The 20427-nt window shown below is 36.1% G+C and overlaps 1 protein-coding gene across 5 annotated transcripts in view; it reads left to right on the top strand.

The window, feature by feature from the left end:
- GLCCI1 (glucocorticoid induced 1) overlaps positions 1 to 20427 on the top strand; it is a 133138-nt gene that overhangs the window by 90009 nt on the left and 22702 nt on the right. For 3 of the 5 annotated variants that reach the window (XM_050782957.1, XM_050782959.1, XM_050782961.1), the window contains 2 exons: positions 6072 to 6188; positions 13076 to 13228. In XM_050782957.1, coding sequence (XP_050638914.1) covers positions 6072 to 6188; positions 13076 to 13228 — 270 coding nt within the window. The remainder of the gene's footprint in view (positions 1 to 6071; positions 6189 to 13075; positions 13229 to 20427) is intronic. The other 2 variants (XM_050782958.1, XM_050782960.1) reach the window with 1 other exon arrangement.

Genomic DNA, 20427 nt, shown 5'->3' on the forward strand with positions numbered 1-20427 from the left:
CAATAATGGTTTCTCTGGACCTACAAGATAATAGTCTGAATATTTTGTATTATCTTTTTGAAATCAAAGGAATTATTTTATAAACCTTTTAAAATACATATATCCAGTAAAGTCTCTGTCTAAATTAATTGCATTGTAAATATATTTTATAATCCTTTTATTATATTTTAAAAACCAGACCCAATAGGAACAATTTAGAAGGTCACACAAATTGTTTATCAAAAAATATAGAAACTTACCAGTAAGTTAGTATACAGTCATTTAATCGCTTCATTAAATTTTCGTTCATTATTATTTCAGTTTCACAGCTTGTAATATCTCCAGCATTAAAAAAGAAAGTTATTCAGTGGTTTAAATTATCAGCCAATAGTTATTTATTGGTAGTTATTTACAGTTGAACACACAGTATTCAGTAGCATTGCTAGGTAATAGAGGTTACAAATGAAGGATATAGAACTGGATTTGCCATTTTTTAGCTGTTTCACCTTGGGAAGATACTTCGTTTTTGAATTCTTCTCATCTGCAATATTATAAATTTGAGGCATCAGATGAGTTTGTGAACAGTGTTTTTAAATTTTCGTCTGGTATTGTTAAAATGTCTCTGTTGACAAATATGGTTTATTAATAGTTGTAAATACGTTTCCATATTAAAACTTATGTGTATACAAATTCTCCCAAAGCCAGCTATATCTGTAGAGGTGAATCTGGGGGTTCAGGGGTGCGTGGTATGTGGAATCTCTGTTCCTGGATCAGTGGGTTTATGTGAAGTCTGCATGTGGGCAAGCATGTCTGTTTGTGAATGGATGTATAGGGGTTGATGTGCTTACAGATGACCCTTCCCTGTGTATATATATTGTGCTTTCACGTATGTATTTTCTTTGTGCATGTTTGTATGCATGTGTCGAATGAAGAGCATTTTGTTCATCAGGGTTTACTTACTGACACTTTAAAGAAAAACAGGAAAACAACACTGATTATTCATACTTATAAGAAGGCAGAAGAAGTTTAAAATTTTTATTTTTAGAAATTTGAGATTTTTGTTGCAGGATATAGTACATAAAATTTATGTGTTGAGGGATATAATATATAAAATTTGCTTTTAACTAGTCTATAGACCTTTCTTTTGGGATACGTGATCTTTAAAAGCATTAAAGTTTGTCATATATTTCCCATTTTATAAAGAAGAGAATAACAGCTTGAGATTCATGATTTTTCAAATTATATTTTCATAAAAATTACTTGAGTTAATATCTTCAGTGATTGTTTTGGGGAAGGAGTTATCTCAGTTCAGCCTTTGTCACCTTTTCCATTCCCATTTGTCTGTAATTTTTGTAAAGCTTTATCTCCTTGTGAGTTGTTAACTTCATTCTCCAGTCAGTATAGAATGGTGATGAAGAGAGCAGACTCTGGAATTCCACTTACTGAGTCCAAACACTTGTTTACCACTTAATAGTGTGACTTTTAGCAAGATTTTTTTTAACCTTTCTACCTGTATTTCTTCACCTCTAAAATAATAATAATAATAGTACCTAGCTCATGTGCTTTTGTTGAAAAATAAATGAGATCATTCACATAAAAGCAAGTAGCAGAGTGCCTTCTACAATGCTGGTACTCAATAAATAATTAGATAGGAAAATTTTAATGATGCTTTTCTATTGTTAATTGACACAGTCATCAGACAAACTGGCCTATAATTACTCTTAATAATTGCTAGAAAGAATATGTTATTACGCAGAAGTGCATCATCAGAGCATTTTCAGCACGTTGAATTATAATTTGTTTAAAATTGTATTACCTGCATTTGGCAAAGGATGAATTTCTATTATAGGAATATCCCTTTACATGAAGAGGGTGTGTTCTAATGTCTGTTAATTGTTAGAAATGTCATTAACAGAAATAGACATCATAGTTGTGTGTTTGCAGAGGTCTTCTATTTTCCGATAGCTCATTCCTCTTTGCCATGCAAGGCAGGAAGCATAGCTCCCCAGCCCTCTTCAGTAATCAGCATGATTCTCTCTTCTGTTAGTACTGTTTCCTACTAAGAACCTTAGAACCTAATTACAGCCTTGGACATGTCATTCATTTCTCCATCCAGGTAACTGAACTAAGAATTTTTGCCTAATTTGAGTCAGGTCTCTGCTTTCTGCTCTTGAGCTATTACCTTGAGTGACCTAGTATTGAGGATATAAGCACTTCCCCAGAAAATCTTCTGTGGTCAAGGCTACTATGTTAAAATAAAAGAACACCCTTCACCGCCAGCAATGGAAGGAGAGTTCCAGTTGTTTGATGTCTTTGTCATTTTTTGGTTTTGTCATCTTTTAAGTTTCGACATTATGATGGGTGTTAATTTATATTTCAGTCATTAGAATGATGTTGAGCACCTTTTTTATGCATACTGACCATTTGGATATTCTCTTTGGCTAAGTACCTGTTCAAGTCTTTTGCCTACTCTTAGACTTTTTCTTATTGCTTTGTAGATGTTCTTTACATATTATGGATATGAATTCTTCATTGGATATATGTGTTGTAAATATCTTTTCCCAGTACATGGTCTGCCTTTTTATTCTAATGGTCTCTCTGCCTTCGTTTTCAAAGATGAAAAGAATTTTAGTTATTACTTTTGGTTCCTGTTAAATAGGACTTTAGCTTTAGTCACCATGTTCTGGACAGGTGCTACCCTATAGGTCACCTTTGTGTGAATTAGATAAAAACACTCCCCCTAAGTAGATGCAGCCCCACTAGCATAAGATTTTTTTTTTTTAAAGGGCAGTGTCTTTTAGTGAAGGAAAAGTCTTCTCTCAGGTAGCCTGAGTATTCTGCTAAGGCTACAGCTTGCTGAGTAGAGCTTGGTCTGGCCTGAATTTACCCCTCAGTCTGGTGCCTTAATGCTTGCTTAACACTCAAACCGCAAACCAAAGATGGCACCCTAGGGCAGGTTATCTTTAAATATTCAGAGTTTCTAACTATTGAATACAAATTATTATAGTTTATGTATTGGATTTTCTCTTTTCAAAAGGTTGTTCTTAAGTTGTGGGGAGCTAACTTCCAAGATTAATTTCCTAGTTTTGAGTTGGTTATGTCTTAAAAGTTTGGTTATCAGTTAGATGTCTCACACCCAGGATGTATTTTTCCCACTGAAACACTGTTCTGTGGAATCTTGGTTTATAAACCAACCTATAGTAGTGCGATAGAGAGACCTTAACCACTGTATGTAATGGGTGGTCTTTCTATAGCAAATATTGTTTAGTGGTCTGTCTTAGGGTAGCAGTGGCATACTTCCCACATTGTCCTAACACTAGAAATAAGGATTACTTCTCTTTCCAGCTACCTATGATGGTTGTGCTGGTATCATGGTGCAGTGGTACCTGTGGATAAGAACGATGAACTGAGGACACCAGGTCTCTTGCTAGTGATAACCTATAACATTTTTCCTGGTTTTAGGCTAGCTCCCTTCTTTTTTTCTTCTCTTCCCAAAGCCCCCAAATCCTGCTTCCTTTCTCACTGCCATCACTTAATCCTTTTAAGTTAAGATTTCCCATTTCCCTGCTCTATGGTGGAATATAATTCTTTCTGAGAAAGATTTCTGTCTTCTTCAGTCCTTGAGGCAAAAGTGCTCAACCAGTCTTTTGAGGATGAGGGTTTTGGTTTTGCATTTTTTATTTATTTTTTAAAATGTTAACAGTAGTGGGGGAAATAAACAGGACAAAAATAGCAAGTAAACAGAGCTGATGTTACTAAGTTTTCAAAAAATGTGTTTCTGGTTCTCAGATGTTAAGTAAGGCCAGTTTCTGGTTTTTCTTCATTTAATTTCATAAATGCTTTAATCTTTTCTTTGTGACTATGCTAATTTCTCTCTATATAGTTATTATTTATTCCTTGTGACCCAGGATCACGTGTTTCCTTTTTCATGGTTTTTTTTTTTTTTTTTTTTTTTTTTTGAGACAGAGTCTCGCACTGTTGGCCAGGTTGGAGTGCAGTGGTGGGATCTTGGCTCACTGCAACCTCCCCCTCCCAGGTTCAAGCAATTCTTTTGCTTCAGTCTCCCAAGTAGCTGGGATTACAGGCCCACACCACCACGTCTGGCTAATTTTTGTATTTTTTTTTAGCAGAGACAGGATTTCACCATGTTGGCCAGGCTGGTCTTGAACTCCTGATCCACCCACCTTGGCCTCTCAGAGTGCTGGGATTACAGGTGTGAGCCACTGCACCCAGCTGACTTATTCCCTAACTTTTTAAAACGTTGGAGCTAGTGTAATTGGGACCTGTTTCAAGTTGAAAGAAGGCTTCTCACATACTTCTTGACTAGAATTTGAAATATGCCAAGTATATAATATATATTTAGGAAGATGGACTTTTATCCTAATTCCCACTGAATTGTAAACACGAGCATAACTATGTTATATCCCAAAGAAGGTCTGTCTTTGGAATTCACAGTACCTGTGAAAAGCTATAGGATTGTATTATTTAGGTTGGTAATCTAAGTGAAGTAAGGTTTGTAGCATGATGTAGGCTTTTCATCTTCAAGGGTTTGTTAAGTCGGCTTAGAACAAAACTTTTCTGGCTTATTTTGACATCTCAGAAGCCTTGAAAAAAGCTTATTTTGACATCTCAGAAGCCTTGACTAATATTTATCAATTTTAAGGTTTTTAAATATTTTTTAAATGAGCAAGTACAAATTATATTATTAATCTCTAGGCATTCTGAGCTCTTTCATATAAGCTTTTCTGGTTTTGCTTTTATACCTCTGTCCTAATTAAATGAATTGTACAATTTGAAATCCTATTTCTTTTTTATCATAGAGAATTATCGGTCTTGATTTATATTAATTACCTACAAATTTTGATCATTTTCTTATGAAAATTAATGTTCTCTGCAAGAAAATTATGTCAGTTCAACAGAGAGGAAGGAACACAAATATTAACATAATCTTATTTGTACATCTTTTGCAAGCACATTTTATGAGAGATCCATAAGCTACATAGAGCTTTAAAACACTTAAAGGGATCTAAAGATCTCAGCATAAAAGAAAGGATATAAATTCTTCCTTGTTTGAATGCTTCATTTTCTTCTATATTGTTTTCTCTTCTACTGTTAACCACAGGTAAACATTAGTTTTCTCAGCAACCTATATACTTTTACCCTTGAGCATTTATAGGCTTTAATAGTAATTTTCTATTGTGCTTTATATTGCCATGGTTATTCAAGGTAAATATTTAGATAATTTTGTAATACATTGTATCTTTGTTGTATCTCTCTGGGCTCATCGTAGATGTTCAGGGAATAATTATTAATTGATTAACATCATCTTTTCTACAAGGAAAATAATACCAATATTAAATGACTTCCCCCAAATTGTTAATGGTTTCCTTTAAAATACTCAGAAATTTTTTTACATCACCTAAAATATGTAAGTAGTTTAATGAATTCCAGGTCATATTATAGTAATGACTTTTCTGTGAAACCAGAGAAGTGTGAACCTTCCTTTTAGGAGAATATACCCTAAATTATATTTGTTTTTATAGGTTTTGTGATTGAAGAGCAATATATATAGTAATATATTAATAATTTACTAATACTAAATAGCTTTGATTCTCCACAACATCATGGGATTTACAATTTTAAAGTGTTTAGTAATTGATAAACCAGATTCATTTTGTTTATGTAAGACAGGAACTTAGAAACTAATGTGCCTATGTTTAGAATTCAGGTTTAATTTTAATCAGTAGGCATTTGAAATACTATTTTTCATCTTATAAAAGGTTTTCAAATAGGAAGATATTTCTGGTGTTACAAAGGTAAAATCTGAAATAATCTAGGTAAATGTAGTTAGTGTATTTACCAATAACACTATTAAAATTTGTAAAAGTGAAGCATTTGTAGTATATATTTATTTCTCATTTTTAATAATCTTAATCCTAAAAACTTTCAAGGGTAAATTATTGTGGTGAAATACTGTCTCTTCTTAGAAACTTGAAATTTTTTTAATCAATACCCCAAAACTGAAGAAATAAATATAAAAATTTGGTATTCACTTTTATTCTCTTCTTGCTTCTCTTTCCCTGCCCCCAAAGCAGATTGCCAAACTGAGACAGCAGCTACAACGCAGTAAACAGAGTAGTCGTCACAGTAAGGAGAAAGATCGCCAGTCACCTCTTCATGGCAACCATATAACAATCAGTCATACTCAGGTAGGCTAACTTCTTCTTGTCCAGGTTTGAATAATTACTTTTCATTCTTTAAGGAGGAGAATTCATCATTTCAGCATTAAAAAACCATAAATCTTTAGCTTTACTAAATTACTAGTTTGTTAAATTGTTATAAAAAGATTGTTAAAAAGCAGTCAGGCGGCCGGACTTGGTGGCTCACGCCTATAATTCCAGCACTTTGGGAGGCCAAGGCGGGTGGATCATGAGGTCAGGAGATCGAGACCATCCTGGCTAACATGGTGAAACCCTGTCTCTACTAAAAAAATACAAACACAAGTTAGCCGTGGTGGCAAGCACCTGTAGTCCCAGCTACTTGGGAGGCTGAGGCAGCAGAATGGCGTGAACCCGGGAGGCGGAGCTTGCAGTGAGCCAAGATCATGCCACTGTACTCCAGCCTGGGCAGCAGTGAGACTCTGTCTCAAAAAAAAAAAAAAGCAGCCGGGCATGGTGGCTCACGCCTATAATCCTAGCACATTAGGAGGCCGAGGCAGGCGGATCACTTGAGCTCAGGAGTTTGAAACCAGCCTGGCCAACATAATGAAACACCATATCTACTAAAAATACAAAAAAATTAGCCAGACTGGTGGTGGGTTCCTGTAATCCCAGCCACTCAGGAGGCTGAGGCAGGAGACTCACTTGAACCCGAGAGGTGGAGGTTGCAGTGAGCCGAGATCATGCAACTGCATTCCAGCCTGGCTGACAGAGCGAGAGTCCATCTCAATGGATAGCCTTCTCTTAATAACAGATAAAACAGAGGATAGTGGTCTCAAGGATGATACTGACCTGGATTGAAACCGTTACTTCCTTCACTTATTGAGCAGCTATGGGCATTATCTCATTCAATCTTCCTAACAGATCCTTTACCCATCTTTCTCTGTATCTCTATGTATTTTATCCCTATTTTACATATGAAGAAATTGAGGATTAACGTTTTTATTTTCCCCTAGAAATAATTACTAACATATCCCATGGAACCAAATAGTCATGTAACAGAAGAAACCCACGCCGTATATCAAAACAAACTCCGATTAGAGTTTGTTTCACAAAGATAAGGATGATTCAACATTAGTAAATGTATTAATTTAGTTCATTGCATCAGGAAACCAAAGTAGAAAAAACATTTGATTTTTTAGATGCTGAATTACACTTGATAAAAACTCAGTATCATGTGATTTTAAAAAAAACTCTCTTACTAAAAATAGGATATTTCCTAATGTGACTAACTGCAAATATAGTAAGATCCTAACAATAAAATATTAGTAGCGTAATTGTTAAAAAATCAAGTCAAGGATGTCTGTAATTATTGATATTATTTTCTAGTGGTTTAGAGGTTCTAGAACAGGGCAGTAAGAAAAAGAATTATTACTACTAACATAGGATATTATATATTTAGAAAATCAAAGTGAATTAACTAGACTATTAAAACAAATGATAGGATAGCTAAAATGAAAAATACTGACAATACCAAGTGTTGATGAGGATGTAGAACAACCAGAACAGCCATACATTGCTGGTGGGAACACAAAAAGGTACAGCTACTTTGGCAAACATTTTGTCATTTTCTTAAGAAGTTAAACCTATGCTGACCATTCAACCTAGAATTTTCACCCTTTGGTATCAATCCATGAGAAATAAAAGCATATGTCCACACAAAGACTTGTACATGAATCTTCTCAGAGGCATTATTCATAATACTAAAAAAAAATGGCTCTCTCACCACTCCTGTTCAACATAGCGTTGGAAGTTCTGGCTAGGGCAATCAGGCAAGAGAAAGAAATCAAGGGTATTCAGTTAGGAAAAGAAGAAGTCAAATTGTCCCTGTTTGCAGATGACATGATTGTATATTTAGAAAACCCCATTGTCTCAGCCCAAAATCTCCTTAAGCTGGTAAGCAACTTTAGCAAAGTCTCAGGATACAAAATCAATGTGCAAAAATCACAAGCATTCTTATACACCAGTAACAGACAAACAGAGAGCCAAATCATGAATGAACTCCCATTCACAATAGCTTCAAAGAGAATAAAATACCTAGGAATCCAACTTACAAGAGATGTAAAGGACCTCTTCAAGGAGAACTACAAACCACTGCTCAGTGAAATAAAAGAGGACACAAACAAATGGAAGAACATACCATGCTTATGGATAGGAAAAATCAATATTGTGAAAATGGCCATACTGCCCAAGGTAATGTATAGAATCAGTGCCATCCCCATTAAGCTACCAATGACTTTCTTCACAGAATTGGAAAAAAGTGCTTTAAAGTTCATATGGAACCAAAAAAGACCCCACATTGCCAAAATCCTAAGCCAAAAGAACAAAGCTGGAGGCATCATGCTACCTGACTTCAAACTGTACTACAAGGCTACAGTAACCAAAACAGCATGGTACTGGTACCAAAACAGAGATATAGACCAATGGAACAGAACAGAGCAATCTACAGCCATCTGATCTTTGACAAACCTGACAAAAACAAGAAATGGGGAAAGGATTCCCTGTTTAATAAATGGTGCTGGGAAAATTGGCTAGCCATAAGTAGAAAGCTGAAACTGGATCCTTTCCTTACTCCTTATACGAAAATTAATTCAAGATGGATTAGAGACTTAAATGTTAGAACTAAAACCATAAAAACCCTAGAAGAAAACCTAGGTAATACCATTCAAGATGTAGGCATGGGCAAGGACTTCGTGTCTAAAACACCAAAAGCAACAGCAACAAAAGCCAAAATTGACAAATGGGATCTAATTAAACTAAACAGCTTCTGTGCAGCAAAAGAAACTGCCATCAGAGTGAACAGTAAACCTACAGAATGGGAGAAAATTTTTGCAATCTATTCATCTGACAAAGGGCTAATATCCAGAACCTATAAAGAACTCAATCAAATTTACAAGAAAAAAGCAAACAACCCCATCAAAAACTGGGCAAAGGATATGAACAGACACTTCTCAAAAGAAGACATTCATTCGGCCAACATACACATGAAAAAATGCTCATCATCACTGGCCATCATAGAAATGCAAATCAAAACCACAATGAGATACCATCTCACACCAGTTAGAATGGCAATCATTAAAAAATCAGGAAACAACAGGTGCTGGAGAGGATGTGGAGAAATAGGAACACTGTTACACTGTTGGTGGGACTGTAAGCTAGTTCAACCATTGTGGAAGACACTGTGGCTATTCCTCAAGGATCTAGAACTAGAAATACCGTTTGACCCAGCCATCCCATTACTGGGGATATACCCAAAGGATTATAAGTCATGCTGCTATAAAGACACATGTACGTGTATGTTTATTGCGGCACTGTTGCACAATAGCAAAGACTTGGAATCAACCCAGATGTCCATCAGTGACAGGCTGGATTAAGAAAATGTGGCACATATACACCACAGAATACTATGCAGCTATAAAAAAGGATGAGTTTGTGTCCTTTGTAGGGACATGGATGCAGCTGGAAACCATCATTCTCAGCAAACTGTCGCAGGAACAGAAAACCAAACACCGCATGTTCTCACTCATAGGTGGAAATTGAACAATGAGATCACTTGGACGCAGGAAGGGGATCATCACACACCGGGTCCTATTGTGGGGAGGGGGAAGGGGGGAGGGATAGCATTAGGAAATATACCTAATGTAAATGACGAGTTAATGGGTGCAGCACACCAACATGGCACATGTATACATATATAACAAACCTGCATGTTGTGCACATGTACCCTAGAACTTAAAGTATAATAAAAAAAAAAAAGAAAAAAAATGGAAATAGACAAATATCAAGTCATGAGTGGATAAACACTTCATAAACCCTGCATCCATGCAATACTGTTAGGCAGTAGAATGGAAGGAACTACTGATATATGGAATAACATGACTGATTCTCAGAAACATCATGCTAAGTGAAAGAAATCAGGAGCAAAAGGCTACATACTGTATGATTTGTTATGTTAAATTCTCAAAAAGGCAACATTATCAAAACAAAGTTTTAGGGATGTGGATTGACCACAGAGAGGCCCTAGGGAAACTTTTTGGATGATAGAAGGTTCTAAATGTGACTATACTAACAAAGCTCAACAAATTGCATACTTAAAATGGGAGAATTTTATTGTATGCCGATTATAACTCATTAAAGCTGTAAAACAAACTGGCAAGCCTGAGACATTTGAAGTGAAAATTCTTTTATGCCTTCCTTTTTCTTCTTAATCTGATAGAATTAACATATTGTTTGTGTTTCAAGCAGTTTTTCTCTAGGATACCAATGCACTTACAGTAGATCAGTTGACTCATTGACTTAACAAAGAAGACTTACACAATTGTTCAATTTTACATTGAATTTTTGCCATGTGATTATTCTTAAAAATTATTATCCTTTGGGGCCGGGCGCGGTGGCTCAAGCCTGTAATCCCAGCACTTTGGGAGGCCGAGACGGGCGGATCACGAAGTCAGGAGTTCGAGACCATCCTGGCTAACACGGTGAAACCCCGTCTCTACTAAAAAAATACAAAAAACTAGCCGGGCGAGGTGGTGGGCGCCTGTAGTCCCAGCTACTCGGGAGGCTGAGGCAGGAGAATGGCGTAACAACCCGGGAGGCAGAGCTTGCAGTGAGCTGAGATCCGGCCACTGCACTCCACCCTGGGCGACACAGCGAGACTCCGTCTCAAAAAAAAAAAAAAAAAAAAAAAAAAAAAAAAAAATTATTATCCTTTGCTATACATACTGAAATATTTGTAGGTGGAATATGAAGTCTGGAATGTACTTTAAAGTATTCTAAAAACCAAAAAGGGTTGTTCACATGAAACAAATTGGTAAATGTTGATAATTTTTGAGGTTGGATTATGTGTACCAGGGGGTTTATTTTTGTTTCTCTATTGAATTATGTTTGTGATTGGAATTTTCCATAATGAAAAGGGGAAAACTGAAACTAGATGACTAGATAAAATATAAACATAACACAAATTCAGTTTTCTCTTGTATTAGTAATAACATGTTTGAAAATATGATAAAAATATAAAATACCTGGAATCAAACTTACAAGAAATATGTAAACCATACATCTTTGAGAACATGAAATAGAAGTCTTAACACATTAATAGATGGGAAGATTCAGTATTTTTCAAATAGCAATTTACCTGAAATTGTTTTGAGTTCCAGTGCAAATTTTAAATGAATTGTTTTTATTACTTGAAAAGTTGTCTTCAAAGGTCAATGAAAAACCAGTGCCCATTAATAGAAAAGAAAATTTGAAAGGACTTTTCCTACAAGATATGAAAATATAATATAAAATTATAGCAATTAAGTGGCACTCTGTCTAGGGATTATCAGATAGTAGCTCCAGGAAATCAAATACAGAATCCATAAAGAAATGTCGGGGCAGTTGGATTACTGTGTGGGGAAAAGAATACTAAGACTTTACACCATACACAAAAATAAATCATGATAGGTTAAGTATTTAAATATGAAAAACCATAAAAATCCAGAAAGAAAAATATTTGATTAAAGTTGATTACCTATTTGATAAAATACAGTTAACCCTTCAACAACAATGGGGATTGGGGCATCGACCTTCATGCAGTTGAAAATTTGTTTGTAACTTTTGGGTTCCCAAAAACTTAACCTACTAACAGCCTACTGCTGCACAGAAGCCTTACTGATAACATAAAATAGTCACTTAACATATTTTGTATGTTTCATGTATTATATACTATATTCTTTAATAAAGTAAGCTAGGGAAAAGAAATGATCATTAATAAAATCATAAGAAAGAAAAAATATGTTCAGTGTTCATTAAGTGGAAATGAATCATCATAAAGGTCTTCCTCCCCATTGTCTTCATGTTGAGTAGGCTGAGGAGGAGAAAAAAGAGGAGAGGTTGGTCTTGCTGTCTCGGGGTGGCAGAGGTGGAAGAAAATCTGTATGTAAGTCGGCCCGCACAGGTCAAACCCATGTTGTTCAAGAGTCAACAGTATTTGAAAAAATACTTGATAGTAATATATGAAAAAGAGTGAAAACTTCAATATGAAAAAAGTTCATGCATCAATAAGAGACAAAAGACATTGATGAGCAGCAACTCACAGTTGGCAAGAATACACCATTGTATGGGAAATATTATTAGTGTGCTAACCCATGATTAGCAGTCTACCTTATCACAGATCGTGTATGTCAACTTGATTCAGTGTAAGATAGAGGTCATTTGTTGTTTTAATTTTTACCTTATTAATCTTTATTTTTCTTATTCTTTCCTGTTGTATAAATCCTTAAGCATCAAAAGTCTTGTCTTACACTTTTTACTTAACAACTATTAGTGGTAGTTAATTTTCGAGAACTCCTGCCAAGGACTTTTGAAAACAGCCTTTAAATTGTTGAGTTGTTGAGCTTAGCATAATACTGTTGCCACATGACTTAATAATCCAACAGATTTTCTTAGATGGAAATGGAAGATACTAGAAGGTAATTGTCACTATACAGAAAACAAACATCTTTTAAACATACTCATACAGAGCTATGCAGTGGACTTACGTGATATATTTAAGTTACGTGACTTCAACTATGCTGTTCCCGTGAAATAGAAAAAGGAAAACAATGTAAATAATGCAGAAGATTCTGCCATTCTACTGAACAAGTATATACATTATACAGCTATGCCTTTATACTTACATAAAGGGATTTGAAATGATTATTTTGACTATGTAATTTTCATTTTACTTTCTTAGTACAGAACCTAAATTTCTCTATGTGCACCTGAATTTTTATTGTATTTGGAAGGTCAGAAATAACTCTGTTCATTGAGTTTCAATTTTAATATTTACCATACTCCTTAGTTCTTAATTGCTTTGACCATAAATAATTTGATACCACCTTTATCTTATCTCATAGGCTACTGGATCAAGGTCAGTTCCTATGCCACTGTCAAATATATCAGTGCCAAAATCATCTGTTTCACGTGTGCCCTGCAATGTAGAAGGAATAAGCCCTGAATTAGAAAAGGTATTCATTAAAGAAAATAATGGGAAGGAAGAAGTATCCAAGGTAAGGTTACGTGGGATATTTGAATCCTTTTTTTCTTTGATATAACGACCTGTCTGAAAAGTACTTTTTTAGTAACGGCTTTATTAAGATACAATTCACATGCCATCCAGTTTACTCATTTAGTGTACAATTCAGTGGTTTTTAAGAGATTCAGAGTTATACAACCATCACCACAATCAATTTTACAGCATTTTCATCATCCCAAAAAGAAACATTTTATCCTTTCACAGTGGACTCTCATTTCCCTGTAATACTCTTGGCCCTAGGCAGCCACTAATCTGCTTACGGATTTTTTGGTGGTGATTCTAGACACTTCATTTCAATGGAATCATACAACGTGGCCTTTTGTAACTGAATTTTTTTTTTAACTTAGTGTAGTGTTTTTAAGGTTCACCCATGTTTAGCCTGTTATCGGTGACTTTCTTTTTATGGCCAAATATTAATCAGTTATATGGATTTTATTTATTCAGTTATCAGTTAATGGAAATTTGGATTGTTTTACTTTTTGGCTATTGTGAATAATGCTTCTATAAACATTTGTATACAAGTTTTTGTGTGAATATACTGTTTGCATTTCTCTTGGGTATCTACCTAGGATTGGAATTGCTGATATGGTGACTCTGTTTAACCTTTTGAGGAACTACCAGACTCTTTTCCAAAGTGTCTTCATTATTGTCCATTCCTACCAATGTATAAGAATTCCAATTTCTCTGCATCCTCACCAACACTTGTGATTATCTGTCCTTTTTTAATTATAGCAATATTAGTGGATGTGAAGTGATACATCATTGTGGTATTAATTTGCATTTCCTAGTGGCTGAAGATGTTAAGCATCTTTTCATGTGCTAGTGGTTTTTTTGTTTTGTTTTGTTTTGTTTTGAGATGGAGTCTCTCTCTTTCCCCCAGGCTGGAGTGCAGTGGCATGATCTCAGCCCACCGCAAGCTCCGCCTCCCGGGTTCCCACCATTCTCCTGCCTCAGCCTCCCGAGTAGCTGGGACTACAGGCGCCCGCCACCACGCCCAGCTAATTTTTTTGTATTTTTAGTAGAGACAGGGTTTCACCATGTTAGCCAGGATGGTCTGGATCTCCTGACCTCATCATCCACCCGCCTTGGCCTCCCAAAGTGCTAGGATTACAGGCATGAGCCACAGCACCCGGCCTTTAGTGGTCATTTGTATATTCTCATTGGAGAAATGTTTTTTTTAGATCTTTTTCCCTATTTTAAAATTGGCAGTGAAATTGCTAGGTTGTAGCATTTATACATTTAAAATCTTGAATATTGCCAGAATTACCCTCCCAAAAGGTTATACTGTTTTACTCTCCTTCAAAATTTCATGTTAAGTTTATAATTTTATATATATTACAACATCAAGGAATTCTTCGGACATCATGGCATCCCTGTTTACCATTGAACTCTTGTTTTTTGTTTTTTGTTTTTGAGACAGGGTCTCATTCTGTTGCCCAGACTGGAGTGCAGTGGCACAATCTCGGCTCACTGCAACCTCTGCCTCCCAGGTTCAAGTGATTCTCCCACCTCAGCCTCCTGAATAGCTGGGATTACAGGCGCACACCACCATGCCCAGCTAATTTTTGTATTTTTAGTAGAGACAGGGTTTTACCATGTTAGCCAGGCTGGTCTCGAACTGCTCACCTCAAATGATCCGCCCACCTTGGCCTCCCAAAGTCCTTGGATTACAGGCATGAGCCACTGTGCCCAGCCCATTAAACTGTTTTCTTTACACATTAAGTAAGGTTTAAGAACAGTAATGTAAGGATGTAAACTTTTGGTCTAATTTTTAGAGGATGAGATAATTCACATATTTGCTGATTCCTTAAAAACATCCTTAAAAAGCAAAACTGTACTAAAATAAAAAACTTGGTAAAGTACTTCTGCTTTTAAATAAGCCATACTTCAATTGTAGCCATATCAGAATTATTCTGGGATAACCTACAAACTTATAATTTTTAAAAGTTTTAGATTTATGATTAAGTGTACCTCAAAGTTTTAATTAATCAAAATATCACCATGAACTGGCCAGTAGCCAAAAAAGGAAAATTGTCTGGTTAACTATGTCAGTATTCCAACATAGTTAACCAGACATCTTGTTCACATTTTTTTGTTTATAAAATGAACTGGTATGTAAATAATTAAAAATTATCTTTAGAGTAAAATAGTTATTGTTGTATGAAGTTGGTATAGTTTTTGTTTAGCAGCATACTGTAGACAAATGAAGTTTTCAACTTTTTAGGTTCAAACGTACATGTGCAGGTTTGTAATATAGGTAAATTGTATGTCATGGGAATTTGGTGCACAGATTATTTCACCACCCGGGTAATAAGCATACTACCTGATGAGGTAGTTTTTCAATCCTCACCCTACTCCCATCCTCTAGCCTCAAGTAGGCCCTGATATCTGTTGTTCCCTTCTTTGTATCTATATGTACTCAATGTTTAGTTCACATTTGTAAGTAAGAATATGTATAGTATTTGGTTTTCTGTTCCTGTGTTAGTTTACTTAGGATAATGGCCTTTAGCACCATCCATGTTGCTGCAAAGGACATGATCTTATTCTTTTTATGGCTGCATAGCATTTCATAGTATATATGTACCACATTTTCTTTATCCAGTCTACCACTGATGGGCATTTAGGTTGATTCTGTATGTTTGTTATTGTAAACAGTGCTGTGATGAACATGTGTATTCTTGTGTCTTTATGGTAGAGCAATTTATATTTCTTTGGGTATATACTCAATAATGGGATTGCTAAGTTGAATGGTAATTCTGCTTTGAGTTCTTTGAGAAATCACCACAGTGCTTTCCACAGTGGCTAAACTTATTTACATTCCCACCAGCGGTGTGTAAGCATTCCCTTTTCTCCACAAACTTGCCAACATCTGTTTTTTTGGCTTTTTTGTTTAGTTTTGGGTTTTTTGGTGACCGAGTCTCACTGTGTTGCCCAGGTTGGCATGCAATGGCGCAGTCTTGACTCACTGCAACTTCTGCCTCCTGGGTTCAAGCGATTCTCCTGCCTCAGCCTCCCAAATGGCTGGGACTGCAGGTGCATGCTGCCACGCCTGACTAATTTTTTTTTTTTTTTTTTTTTTTTTTTTAGTGGAGACAGGGTTTCACCATGTTGCCCAGAATGGTCTCGAACTCCTGAGCTCAGGCAATCTGCCTGCCTTGGCCTCCCAACGTGCTGGGATTACAGGTGTGAGCCACCGCACCCAGCCTGTTTTTTGACTCTTTAATAATAGCCATTCTAACTGATGTGAGATGGTATCTCATTATGGTTTTGACTTGCAATTTTGTAATAATTAGTCATGTGGAGCATTTTTTCATATGCTTGTTGGCCATGTGTATATCCTTTTGAAAAGTGTCTGTCCATGTGATTTGCCCACCATTTTTTTCTTTTTCTTTCTTTTTTTTTTTTTGAGACAGGGTCTTGCTCCATTGCCCAGGCTGGAGTATAGTGGCACAATCATGACTTATTGTGGCCTCAATCCCTCAGGCCCAAATGATACTTCCACCTCAGCCTCCTGAATAGCTAGGACTACAGGCACGTCCCATCACAACCAGCTGATTTTTTTTTTTTTTTTTTTTAGTACAGGCAAGGTCTTGCTAATTTGTCCAGGCTTGCCTCAAACTCCAGAGCTCAAGAATCCTCTTGCCTTGGCCTCCCAAAGTGCTGGGATTATAATTATAGACATGAGCCATCACACCTGACCATTTGCCCACATTTTAATGGGATTGTTTTTTGCTGTTCATTTGTTTTCATTTCTTAGATTCTGGATATTAGACCTTTGTCAGATGCATAGTTTGTAAACATTTTCTCCCATTATGTAGGTTGCCTGTGTACTCTGTTGTTGAAAACTCTTGTTGTGCAGAAGCTCTTTAGTTTAATTAGGTCCCATTTGTCAATTTTTGGTTTTGTTGCAGTTGCTTTTGGCATCTTTCTTAAGAAATCTTTGCCAGGTCCTGTGTCCAGAATGGTAATTCCTAGGTTATCTTCCAGTGTTTTTATGGTTTCAGGTTTTATATTTAAATCTTTGATCCATCTTGAGTTGATTTTTGTATATGGTGTAAGGAAGGTACCCAGTTTCAGTCTTCTGCATATGGCTAGCCAATTATCCCAGCACCATTTATTGAATAGGGAGTCCTTTCCCCTTGCTTATTTTTCTCGACTTTGTCAAAGAACAGATGGTTATAGGTGTGCAGTATTATTTCTGGGCTCTCTCTTCTGTTCCATTGGTCTATATGTCTGCTTTTGTACCAGTACCATGTTTTGGTTACTATATCCTTGTAGTATAGTATGAAGTCAGGTCATGTGATGCCTGCAGCTGTGTTCTTCTTGCCTAGGACTACTTTGGTTATTCAAGCTCCTTTTTGGTTCTATATGAATTTTAAAATAGATTTTTCTAATTCTGTGAGGAACATCATTGGAAATTTGATGGGAACAGCATTGAATCTGGAAATTGCTTTGGACAGTATGGCTTTTTGGGGTTTTTTTTTTTTGTTTTTTTTTTGGAGACAGTCTTGCTGCTCGGTCTCCAGGCTGAAGTGCAGTGGCATGATCTTGGCTCACTGCAACCTCCACCTCCCAGGTTCCAACAATTCCCCTGCCTCAGCCTCCTGAGCAGCTGGGACTGCAAGCGTGTGCCACCATGCCCAGATAATTATTATTATTATTTTATATTTTAGTAGAGACGGGGTTTCATTGTGTTGACCAGGATGGCCTCGATCTCCTGACTGCGTGATCTGCCCACATCAGCCCCCCAAAATGCTAGGATTACGAGCATGAGCCACCGCGCTAGTATGGCCATTTTAACAATATTTATACTTCCTATTCATGAGCATGGAATGTTTTTCCATCTGATATTGTCATTTCTAATTTCATTGAGCAGTGGTTTGTAATTCTCATTCTAGAGATTTTTCCCTTCCCTAGATAGCTGTATTCCTAGGTAGTTTATTCTTTTTATGGCTATTGTGAATGAGATTGTGTTCTTCATTTGGCTCTCAGCTTTGATATTGTTAGTATGTAGAAATGCTACTGATTTTTGTATGTTTTGTTTCTTAATAAATACTTTGCTGAAGTTGTTTATTGGATCAAGGAGCTTTTGGGCAGAGATTATGGGATTTTCTAAGTATAGAATCATATTGTCTGCAACCAGGGATCGTGTGCCTTTACTCTTCCTGTTTGGCTGTCTTTTATTTCTTTCTCTTGCCTGATTGCTCCGGCCAGGACTTCCAGTACTATGTTGAACAGGAGTGGTGAGAGAGGGCATTCTTGTTTCATTACAGTTTTCAAGGGAATGCTTCCAGCTTTTGCCCATTCGGTGTGACATTGGCTGTGGGTTTTTCTTAGATGGTTCTTATTATCTTGAAGTATGTTCCTTCAGTGCCTAGTTTGTTGGAGGTTTTTAACATGAAGGGATGTTGGATTTTATTGAAAGCCATTTCTGCATCTATTAAGATAATTATGTGGTTTCCGTTTTTAGTTCTATTTGATGAATCACATTTATTGATATGCATATGTTGAACCAACATTGCATCCCAGGGGTAAAGTCTGCTTGGTCGTGGTGGATTCACTTTTTGATCTGCTGCTGGATTTGGTTTACCAGTATTTTGTTGAGGATTTTTTCATCTGTTTTTATCAAGGATATTCACCTGAAGTTTTTGTTGTCATTGTTGTGTCTCTGCCAAATTTGGTATCAGGATGATGTTGTCCTTATAGAATTAGTTAAGGAGAAGTCCCTCCCCCTTAAGTTTTTTGAATAGTTTCAGTAGGAATGGTACTAGCTCTTCTTTATACATCTGGTAGAATTTGGCTGTGGATCCATGTGGTTCAGAGCTCTTTCTGGTTGGTAGGCTTTTTATTACTGACTCAATTTCAGAACTCATTATTGTTCTGTTCAGGGATTCTCTCTTCCTGGTTCAGTCTTGGGAGTTTGTATGTTTCCAGGAATTTACCTGTTTTTTCTGTGTTTTCCAGCTTGTATGCATAGAGGTGTTCATGGTAGTCTCTGAGGGTTTTTTATATTTCTGTGGAGTCAATGGTACTGTCCCCTTTGTCATTTCTGATTTTGTTTATTTGGATCTTTTTTTCTTTATTAGTCTAGCTAGCAGTCTCTCTCACTTATTCTTTCAAAGAATTAACGCAGGGATTCGTTAATCTTTTTTATGATTTTTTGCATCTCAGTTTCTTTCAGGTCAGCTCTGATTTTTGTTATTTCTTGTCTTCTGCTAGCTTTGGAGTTGGTTTGCTTTTGTTTCTCTAGTTCCTCTAGATGTGATGTTAAGTTGTTATCTGAGATCTGATTTTTTTTTTATGTGGACTTTGAGAGCTGTAAATTTCCCTCTTAACACTGCTTTAGCTGTGTCCCATAGAATCTAGTATGTTGTATCTTTGTTCCCATAGTTTCAAAGACTTTCTTGATTTCTGCCTTAATTTCATGGTTTACCCAAATGCCATTCAGAAGCAGATTGTTTAATTTCCATGTGATTATATGGTTTTCAGCAATTTTCTTAGTATTGATTTCAGTTTTTATTGTACTGTGGTCCAGAAGTGTGGTTGGCATGATTTCAGTTTTTTTTTAATTTGTAGAGGATTGTTTTATGTCCATTGGTGTGGTTGTTTTTATACTATGTGCCATGTGGTAATGAGAAGAATGTATATTCTATTGTTTTGGGTTGAAGAGTTCTGTAGATGTCTATTCAATTCATTTGGTCAAGTGTTGAGTTCAGGTCCTAAATATCTCTGTTAATTTTCTACCTCAGCAATCTGGCTAATACTGGCAGTGGGGTGTTGAAGTTTCCCACTATTATTTTGTGGACATCTAAGTCTCTTTGTAGGTCTGTAAGAACTTGGTTTATGAATCTGGATGCTCCTGTGTTGGGTGCCTGTATATTTAGGATAGTTAGGTCTTCCTGTTGAATTGAACCCTTTACCATTATATACTGCCCTTTGTCTTTTTTGATATTTGTTGGTATAAATTCTGTTTTGTCTGAAGTTAGAATAGCAACCTTGCTTTTTTCAGTTTTCCATTTGGTTGGTAGATTTTTCTCCATCCCTTTATTTTGACCCCATGGGTGTCTTTGCATGTGAGCCTGGTCTCTTGAAGACGCCTACCTTTTAGTCTTGCTTCTTTATGCAGCTTGCCAGTTTGTGCCTTTTAATTGGGACATTCAATCCATTTACATT

The sequence above is a fragment of the Macaca thibetana genome, chromosome 3, assembly GCF_024542745.1.
Source record: "Macaca thibetana thibetana isolate TM-01 chromosome 3, ASM2454274v1, whole genome shotgun sequence".
NCBI classification, from domain to species: Eukaryota; Metazoa; Chordata; class Mammalia; order Primates; family Cercopithecidae; genus Macaca; species Macaca thibetana.